We start from the raw sequence: 9,456 nt of genomic DNA, 5'->3' as shown, positions 1-9,456 counted from the left end.
GGCCGGCCCTGCCCTCCGAAGGAGCTTGGAGGCTCTTCCCCTGCCCTCTTCGGATGCCCCAGCTGCGGTTGTGCTCCCCCTGTGGCAGAGACCCTCTTATTCCTCCCCCCCGCTTGGGGACACCCCCTGGAAGCGTGCAGCCTGGAGCCCTTGAGAGGTGGGCACTGGGCAGGCTGTGCCCAAGAGGAGGGTGAGGCCGCCCCGAAGTCAGGGTGGGGGTGGTGAGCGGCCCACGGACAGGGTGCTCCTTCTCCAGGACGCGCCTCCCCTCCCTCTGCCAGGCGCACTGGGGAGCGTGTGCTGGCCAGGAAGTCCCTCTAGCTCGCACAGGGTGACCTCCTGCACGTGGGTTGTGGCAGGGCCGCCCCGGGGGAGGGCTGAGGCAGCTCGCAGGGCGCTCACTTGCAGGACGGTCCGCTGTCGCTGCTGTTCCCTTCTTTGGGGTGTGTCCAGCCTCGGTTCCCTCATCTGCACAGGAGAGTCTTTCTCCTCTTTGGTGCCAGAGCGGGACGCAGCACGGAGACTCACAGGCCCACTCTGGCCCGACCCCTGCCCGGGGCGGGGGCATCTGCTCGGGGCCGTCCACGTCCCCTCCTCATGGGGCCGTCTCGTGCTGTGAGATGCTGGATGGGAAGAAGTGGCCGTCCGGCGTGTGTGGCTGGGGCGCCCTGTCTGGGGCTTGAGGGGCGGAGGGGCTGCAGGCCCACTTCCTCCCCGCGGGGCCAGTGTTGCCCCGGAGCTCAGCCCCTCTACGTGCAGTTCTAAGAGTCAGGCTGACCTTCTGACGCGTCCTCTGAGTCCTGAGAAGGGGGGATGGCTGGGCCCCAGGGGTGGGGGCTCCTTGAGGGGAGGGGCGGCACGCACCAGCTCAGACCCCTCCCTGGGCTACAGCTGCAGCCAGAAGGAGCCGGCCACTCGCTGCCCTCGGGCCGGCTCCCAGGGGCGGGGTGGGGGCCACACGGGGGAAGAATGGTTCAGACCTCCCCCCTGTCTCCTGTAAAAGGTATTTTTGTCTGAAGCTGTCATTAGGAGTTGCCAGGGGGAAGCCGCTGTAAATTACTAAGCTATGTATTTTTGCAAGTAAGGTGTTCAGCAGGTGGGAAGACAGACAGGGTGGGGGCCAGAGACGGGGGTAGGCAGGAAACCTGTGCAGACGGGCAGAGGTGCTGCACCAACCTGGGGCAGCCTGACTTCCCAGCCCAGGCAGGACCGGGCGCCACCCGGCAGGAGCTCCTCGAAGCCCCCTGTGGGCAGGATGGCGGGGACACCCTGAGTTTCTGACACAGTCCCTTCCCCAGCTGGCTGTGGGTTATAGGGGCAGCTTGGAGGGGGAGATCTCTGGCCCCACCCCACCCAGACCCTGTCCCAAGGCCCACGGCACTTGTGGCCCTCTGACCGTGTGCCTTTTTGGAGACAAGTGACAGCACAAACGAATCCTCGAAGTTCCTGTTGGATCAGTGCCAGGCAGAACCATGAGCAAAACAAACCAACAGCCTGCCCTATGGGGTGTGCACTGGGGGCAGGGGCCTTGGCCTTTCAGAATTCCTCTACTTCCCTCCCTCTCCTTTAAATTTGATCTTCTTTTCTTTCTCTGACTTCTCAAGAAGTGTTCTTAGATCGCCGATGGTCAGCCTTTCCCTTCCGAGCCCACGCAGCAAACACTCTATTTTCCTCCAAGCAACGCGAGACTTGGGTTTATTGTAGTTTCATTATTCTTAGGTTCAAAATATTTTTTCTGTGAATTGTGGGTTGTTTAGCGCCACATTGCTTTTCATTTTGGGTTTGCTTTCTCACTTGACTTACCCATGGTCAGAAAACGTGTTCTGTGTTATTTCAATTCTCTGACTCCATTGAGACTTGCTTTATGGCCAGCATTTGGTCAATTTTGGTAAACGCTCTATCGGTTGACGTAGAGAATGCAGTTGTTGGATGCAGAGTTGATCTTTATCGTTTGGGTTGAGTTCACTCTTTGTGTTTCTAGTCTTCCATATCCTTACTGCTTTCTTTGCTCCTCACTCTATCAGTCCCCAAGAGGAACGGTAAAATCTGCCCCTGTGGTCATGCATCACCTCTTTATCATCTTAGTTGGCTCATTTTTGCTTTAGGAATTCCAAGGCTGTGTTAGTGGGCGCATACACATTTAGAGCTGTGTGTTCTCCTAGCAGACTGACCCTTCACTTTTATGAAATGGCCTCTTTGTCTAGCAGCGCTCTTGCCTACGGTCTCTGTCATTGGACAGTGGTGACTGTACCAGCTTTCTCACCATACTGTCTGCGTGGTGTCTCTCTGCGATTCTTCATACTTCCAGGCTTTCCATGCCCTTCCAGTTAAAAACAGCTTGAAACCAGCCATAAATAATATGCAAATTAACGGGCATGGCCAGGGCTGGCCTGTACAGAGCTGCATTTTGCCCCTGATCCAGAGGGATTTCTTCTGCTCTGAGGGGGACTAAGGGGAGGGACTGGGCTAGCTGAGGCTGGTCTCCAGTCTCTGTGAGGACTGGCTTGGTTCTCCTGTCCTCACTCCTCACTTCCGGCCCCTTAGGGCCCTAAGCAAAACCCCTCCTCCTCCCTGGAAGATACCAAACACTCAGGAGGCCACCAGATGCCCTCCTCAGCTGCCCAGCCTCTTGGCCACCGTTACTAACTGGCAGATGCCTGGCAGGGAACCTGTGCCAACATGAAGCTCAAAGCCGTCCTCCCCTGGGATCTCAGACCCCACGTCCTTGGTGCTTTTTTTTTCCCTCACAATGAGCATAGTAAGTGAATGTTGTGGTGTATTAGGGGATGGTGAGTGATACAGGGAAAGATAACAGGGCAAGGAGACGAGGAAGGCATGGGGAGGGCATGTGTGATGTACAACAGGGGAGTAAGGATTGGCTTCTTTGGGATGTGACATTTGAGGAAACACCGAAGGAGGCAACAGAGTTAGTCACACAGATCTAAATCTAGGGAAGAGCATGCCAGGCCCAAGAGCGGCTGTGCAGAGGGAGCAGTGAGGAGGCCAGTGTGGCTGAAGTGGGGGCTGGGGTCTGAAGTCAGAGAGAGCGTGGGGAGCCAGACACGTGGGCATTCCAAGGACTTGGCATGGGAGCTTGACAGGGGAGCTTCTAGAGGGTTCTGAGTGGGGCAATGAATCTGACTTCCTTTTTTTTTTTTTTTTAAGTAAGCTCTATGCCCAATGCAGGGCTTGAACTCACAACCCCGAGATCAAGAGTCTCCTGCTCTATCGACTGAGCCAGCTGGGAGCCCCAGATCTGACTTGTATTTTTTTTTTATTAAAAAAAAAATTTTTTTTTTGATGTTTATTTATTTTTGAGACAGAGAGAGACAGAGCATGAATGGGGGAGGGGCAGAGAGAGGGAGACACAGAATCTGAAACAGGCTCCAGGCTCTGAGCTGTCAGCACAGAGCCCGACGCGGGGCTCGAACTCATGGACCGCGAGATCATGACCTGAGCCGAAGTCGGCCGATTAACCGACTGAGCCATCCAGGCGCCCCTGACTTGTATTTTTTTTTTTAATTTTTTTTTAACGTTTATTTATTTTTGAGACAGAGAGAGACAGAGCATGAACGGGGGGAGAGGCAGAGAGAGAGGGAGACACAGAATCAGAAACAGGCTCCAGGCTCTGAGCCATCAGCCCAGAGCCTGACGCGGGGCTCGAACTCCCGGACCGCGAGATCGCGACCTGGCTGAAGTCGGACGCTCAACCGACTGCGCCACCCAGGCGCCCCTGCCCCTGACTTGTATTTTTAAAGGCTCTCCCCACTGCTGTGCTGAGAACCGATTGTCAGGTGGCAGGTGGGAATCTTATTTGGGGGCTGTGGTAATTGTCTGGGCTTTCTGAGGGCAGAGCCAGTGGGACCCCCACAAGGGTGGGTAAGGGGAGGAGTGCGAGATGATATGCGAGTCAGGCCCTCGCTCCTGCCACAGCCCAGTGAGGGTGCTCCGGAGGGGCGCCTTCACTTCCAGGGTGGTCCAGCCACCTTTGGCCCCTCCTTCCTGGAGGGTGGGGAGTCCCATGGAGACTGGAAGAGAGAACCCACTTCCTGTAAACCTCACCATAAGCCACACATGCCCCTGTGTTCACCCTCCACACGTGGCCAGGGGAGGCTGGGAAGGGGGCCCAGTGCTCTCCCCGGGACCGGCCCCAGGATGGAGGGGGAGGGCAGCCGTTACCCTCTGTGTGCACATCTCCAAGCTCCTGGACTGAGCAGCCCCAGGAATGAGGCAGCACAAACAGGAAGGTGCAGGTGGCGAGTCTTTGGGAAAGGCGAATCGGGGCTCAGCCCCGGGCTCTAAGCTTGAGATGCCCTTTTCCCGTGAAACGGGGCGTTGGGAAGTCAAAATGGACACAGGAGTCAGGGCACGGGAAGAGGTGGGATATGGGAGCCCTGGCCACCAGGTGGTACTTAAACCGCAGGACAGGGGCACCCTCCCTTCCCAGAGGACAAGCATGGGTGGGGGGGGCAGAGTGGCAAGGCCCCAAGGGGGAGGGGCTTCTCTTCTGCAGGAAGAGGCTGGGGAGAAGGGTCATCGAGAAGAGGAAGGAGAGAGCCAGGAGACAACGCAGGACACAGGCCAGGGCCCCCTTGGGACCCTGGGGTCTCAGGTGTCCCCACTCTGTGTTCACGTGGCTGCTGCGTGAACCCAGGGCAGCCTAGCAGAGTGCAGCTGGGGCTGGGGAAGGGGGTCCGGCAGCGGTCTGGGCCCAGCGAAAGCTGGCCGTGGAACCCCTCTGCAGGTGTCCCCAGGGTTGTGGGGACAAGGAGGAGGCAGAAGGGGCAGGGGCTGGATGCACCCACCAGCCCAGCCTCCCGTCTTCCCCCCTACACCTCATACGCCTGTCCCACCCCCCCACCAGCTCTCCCCTAGACCCATGATCCTCTCCCAGCTCACTCACTGCCCCCCAAGAAACACTCGGGCTGCATTGTTCATTTAATGGCATTTTTCTTCCATTTCCCTGGCACATGCCGTGTCCACCCCCACGGCCTCCTTGATCGGGCACACAAACACCTCGCAATGCCCCGTGGTGTAGCTTCCTCTGGCCCAGGGCTGGGTGTGGTATTACTTCTTCTTTGGAACTTTCTCCTTTTTGATCAAGTCAGAAAATTCTAGAATAGGAGACAGATTTCTGGTGAACAATCCCTTGCCTTGTGCCCCTCAAGTCCTGCAGACCCAACGGGAAGACACGCCCCCTTTTGGGGGGAGGAGGGTCTCACAAGGGAGGGGACCCTGCATCCAGCCCTCCTGAGCCCTGGGGAGCAGGATTGACCCCCACAGTTGCTGTGTGCCTTGTGTCCCCGCCCAGGGCCTGCTTGGTGGAGGTGAGCCAGCCCCCTTTGGGGGTTTAGGATGGACTGGGGACCCTCGGTCCCCTTTGTGGAGACCCTCAGGAATTCCCCTTAGAGTTCCTGAGATCGTCCTGCCTTTCTCAGGCAGGGAGGCTGGGGCACCGAGTCCGAAGCGAACCGTTTGGCCAGGCTGCCCCTCTGTTAATTCTAGGGGCTACCCCGTAAGTCAGGGTTTGCAAGCCCAGAGAGGTGAGGACGGGCTCACGGCTGGCAGTGGGGTCTGGAGGTCCGTCTGTCTGAGGCTCTGAGCCTTGCTCGACTCTTCTCAGGGTCACCTTGCTGCCCTCTGCCCTCGGGCCCCGGGGCCAGCAACTTGGGGGTGGGGGGGTGGGCGGGGCTGCAAGATGACCGGACCCCAGGGTAGCCGTGGAGAGCCCGAGGCCCCGGTCCCTGTCTTCGAGCCTCCCTGCCCATCTCAGACCACCGCGCTCCGTCCCCTGCACCACGGACCGCCGCTGCGCCCTGGCTGACCTTGCCCACAGCCGCCTCAGCCCGCCTCTCCCCCACCGGCTCCCCTCCGTCCAGGGAGCGCCCCACCCGCTCAGCCTCCCTGACGCTCAGCTTCCCGTCTGTGGTGGGTGACGGTGCCCCCTAAGGAGGAGGCTGTACGCTTGGTGCCTGGCGGTGGGCGGCCCTACTCAGCGTTGCCCCGAGCTGGGTGCCTCGCGACGTGGGGTCCGGGAGCGGCCGGCCAGGAAGGTCCCGAGAGACACCTCTGCCCCCTCTGTCTGTGCCGACCCACCTTCGAAGTCGATCCTGCCGTCCCCGTCCGTGTCTGCCACCTGGATCATGGCCTCCGCCTCCTCGTCCGTCAGCGGGGCGGTGGGCGTGCTGCTGGGGGCGATGGACAGGATGTACCTGGAGCCAGGGGTGGGCTCGGGTCAGAGCCGAGGGGGTGTCTGGCCGGTGCCCGATGGTTTGCAAGGTGCTCACTCCCCACTTTACAGGTGGGGAAACTGAGGCCCGGCTGGAGAGTCGTCTCTGGGCCTGGCCCCAGTGCTGTGGACCTGGGCTGTTTCCGGCCGCCCCACCTCCCACGAGGCCAGCCGGGGCCCAACGGGGGGGAGCCGGGTCTTGTGCCTTGTGCCGGGGTGGATGCGGTGGCCGTGGACTGGGCCCGGGGCCCGAGGCTCGGTAACCCTCTCCCCAGCCACTGGCCATTACTTGATCTCGTTCCACTCGATGAAGCCACTCTTGTCCTTGTCCAGAGTCTGGAAGGCCTGGCGGATGGCGCTCTCCAGCTGCCCCGAGGCCTGGAACTTCTGCATGTACTCTAAGAACCTGAGGTAGTTGAAGGAGCCTGGGACAGCCAGGCGCAGGTCACGGGGAGCCCAGAGGGAGGCGTCTGCCCTGGGGGTGGGGACTGCCGTGTCCTGCACTTCCCCTCCCCCCACCCCTGTGTGCGCGAGGCTGCCCAGCCCCGGGGAAGGGGGAGCTCCCAGAGGGACTCCTGTGTCCACTGCTTCCTCGGCCGTGGCTGGGCCAGGCCCGGGGTCGGGACGCGGTGCCGGGGACGAGGGGTGTGCTATACCGTGATGCCTCATGTCCGTGGGCAGCAGCTCTATGTCCTTGTCTGACAGGGACGTGCCCATGGCCAAGGCCATCTTCTTCATCTGAGAGGAGAAGTCCTCGTCCATCCTGGCCCTGCGCTGGACAGGGAACCGGCTCGGTGGGTGCACACGGGTTGGGTGCGGGGCGCTCTGCTCAGACCAGAGCAGACACCTCCCCTGCCTGGTGCCGGCTCCCGCCTCCCGAGCAGGGTCCCCAGGGGCCTGGACCAGGCCCCCGGCTGCCCTTGACCACAGAGACTCCCGGGTCCGGGGCCCTGGGGGAAGGTGTGCCTGAGACCTGCCTCACGCCAGCTGGCCCCCTTGAGGTGCCGCACCCGTTTCACGGAAGAGGCTGAGGCCTGCGTCCGGTAAGTAACGATCACAAGGTCCTTCACTCCGCTCGGAAGGTGGGGTGGCTGCCATCCGACCCCTCAGCGCCATCAGGGAACTTCCCTCGCTCCTTCCGGGCCCATCTCAAAGCCGCCTCCTCTAGGAAGCCTTCGTGGTGACCTAAAGCCCCACCTCTTTCCATCAGGACTCAGGACTCAGGCCCACAGCCCCGGCCTCGCTCCCCAGACCCCAGACGGGCAGGTATTGGTCTTTCTGGCCGGCACCTGACCACCCGCAGGAGGTGTGCCGAGCGCAGGCCGGTCTCGGGCTGGCTGTGGATTGAGCCTCCCTGAGCAGGGAGGACCACGGCCCCTGGCGGAACGCATGTCACTGTCCTCCGTTCGCAGAGAGCCGGTGTCAAGCAGGAGCCACCGAGGCAGGCCAGGACTCCAGCCAGGCGGGTGGGGGTCTGGTCACAGGCCGAGGGGCCAGCAGGTGGGGACCAGGCTGTCCTTCGGTCAGGGCGGTGCCTTGTGACCCGCCGGGCTCTCGGGTTGCCGTCCCTGGGGGGGGGTTGGGTTCTGGAGCTTGTGGCAAAACAGCTATTTCAGAGGCTCCTTGGCCCTCTTGAAAGTTCATGGGGTGACAGAACTTTCTGGAACATACTCCCATGGCCAGGAAGGGCAGCCAGTGGCCCGTGTGTCCTGAGTGGGGCTGGGCAGTGACTGGAGGAGCCTCTACCTTCTTCCCCAATAGACAAGCCACAGGTCAAAGGTTGCACCTCGACCCTGGCAGCCCCGGGGGGCAGGCAGTGCTGGACACAGCCCCCTAGCCACATCCTCCTTCCCGATCCTGGGCATGCCTCACAGCTGATCCGGGCCTCGGGCTCCTCATCTGTGAAACGGGGCGACCCCTGCCCGCCCTGCCCCTTCTCACGGTCGTGCGAGGAACCAGGAGGGAAGGGAGACGCCGGGGAAAGGGCTTTGGGCCCTGGAGCGGGCCTGGAGCTGAGCCCCCAAGCGTCAACCCTAACAGCCAACTTCTGCGGCTGGCCCGGGGGTGGGGGGGGCGGCGGTGGTCAGCTGCGGTCAGGGGCAGGCCTGGGCCACAGAGTCGCACAAGACAGGCCCCACCACCCCACATCCTGGGCTGAGACTCCGATTCCCCCTCTGCCGCCCTGGAGTCTCAGAACTCCATTCTGGAGGGAGGGGATGCCCTGCCTGCCACTTGGGGCCCCGCCGGAGCCAGGGTCACCCGCTTTACAGAGGACGGCCTCGGCCAAATTCCAGGCCAGGTCTGGCTGAGCCCGGGGTGGCGTCCCATCTCCGGAGCCTGGTGGGCGCCCTGGGCTGTGTCCGTTCACCCGCTCCACCCCACTGCTCTGAGGGTACCCCCCACAGGAAGGCAGGGGAGCCTGAGATCAGAGCCAGAGGGGGGACAGGGCCTGGGGCCTCAGGCTGCTGGTGGTGTATTTATAGCCCTGACCCAAGGCCTGGGATGGAGTCTCACTCACCCCCGGAAGGAGGCTGATAGGTCCCGCTAGAGCCGGGGGGTGGGAGCTGTGGGGCACCACACAGAGCCAGCCCTTTGGTGCCGTGGGCCCCCTGCCCAGCCTCCCGGGCTGCTCCCAGTGCCTGGAAAGGCACCCGCTTCGTCCTTGTCCTCCGACAGGACCCTCCCTCCCTCCCACCTCACTGACTTCCCCCGCCAAAGCAGGACTGGAGCTTTAAAGCCTGGCTAAGACCCCCGCATGTCCCCAGCATTGCTATGTCCTGAACATCCTCTCAAGGCTGGCAGGGACCTCCCCCCCACCCCGGATCCCTGGGGACCCCCCCCCGCGGAGCCCCCCTGGGGGCTGTTCTGCTTCTGGCACTTGCCAGTGAGTCACCAAGTTCAGATGGTGACATGAGAAAAAATGCTGCATGGGCTGGGGGGAGGGGGAGGGTAATTGAGGCAGGGGGTCGCCTCAGACAGGGACTGGGTCCCAGGGAGGGCTGGGGGTGGGGGTGATGGAAGTAGGGGCCCCACTGGATGGGGACTGGGTCCCAGGGGATCCAGAGCTGGCTTAGCGTGCCTGCCAGAGTCAGCGGGTCTGTTGGCCTTGGACCCTCCCCACCCCCAGGCTCCCTGACCCCCCACTCAGCACCTGGGGCCCTGAGGTGAGTGAGTGGGTCTCAGCCTCCCCACACTGCTCCCCAATGATAGCACTTTCTTGGAGGCCA

General features: G+C 61.9%; 1 protein-coding gene across 1 annotated transcript; it reads right to left on the bottom strand.

Annotated features, from left to right (window-relative positions):
* Positions 1–4,949: 4,949 nt before the first annotated feature.
* Positions 4,950–8,254, bottom strand: PVALEF (parvalbumin like EF-hand containing). Its single transcript, XM_047094062.1, has 4 exons — positions 6,886–8,254; positions 6,519–6,654; positions 6,097–6,212; positions 4,950–5,114 (listed from the first exon to the last, which is right to left on the bottom strand). Exons 1-4 carry the CDS (start codon positions 6,989–6,991, stop codon positions 5,068–5,070), a joined length of 405 nt encoding a protein of 134 aa, XP_046950018.1. The 5' UTR covers positions 6,992–8,254; the 3' UTR covers positions 4,950–5,067.
* Between the last annotated feature and the right edge of the window lie 1,202 nt (positions 8,255–9,456).

This window comes from Lynx rufus, unplaced genomic scaffold (assembly GCF_022079265.1).
Source record: "Lynx rufus isolate CCGP_SWC_20201006 ecotype Redwood Valley unplaced genomic scaffold, mLynRuf1.p SCAF_37, whole genome shotgun sequence".
NCBI classification, from domain to species: domain Eukaryota; kingdom Metazoa; phylum Chordata; class Mammalia; order Carnivora; family Felidae; genus Lynx; species Lynx rufus.
Note: the sequence above shows the minus strand (reverse complement) of the source record. Positions and strands in the feature narration are given on the sequence as shown.

Bases quoted from the DNA above. Each gene is read 5' to 3' on its own strand.
- PVALEF (XM_047094062.1), bottom strand. From the start codon at position 6,991: ATGGACGAGGACTTCTCCTCTCAGATGAAGAAGATGGCCTTGGCCATG. The intron at 6,655-6,885 runs GTATAGCACACC...TGGCTGTCCCAG, and splicing joins CACGGACATGAGGCATCACG to GCTCCTTCAACTACCTCAGG. The intron at 6,213-6,518 runs GTAATGGCCAGT...CCCTGGCTCCAG, and splicing joins ATCGAGTGGAACGAGATCAA to GTACATCCTGTCCATCGCCC.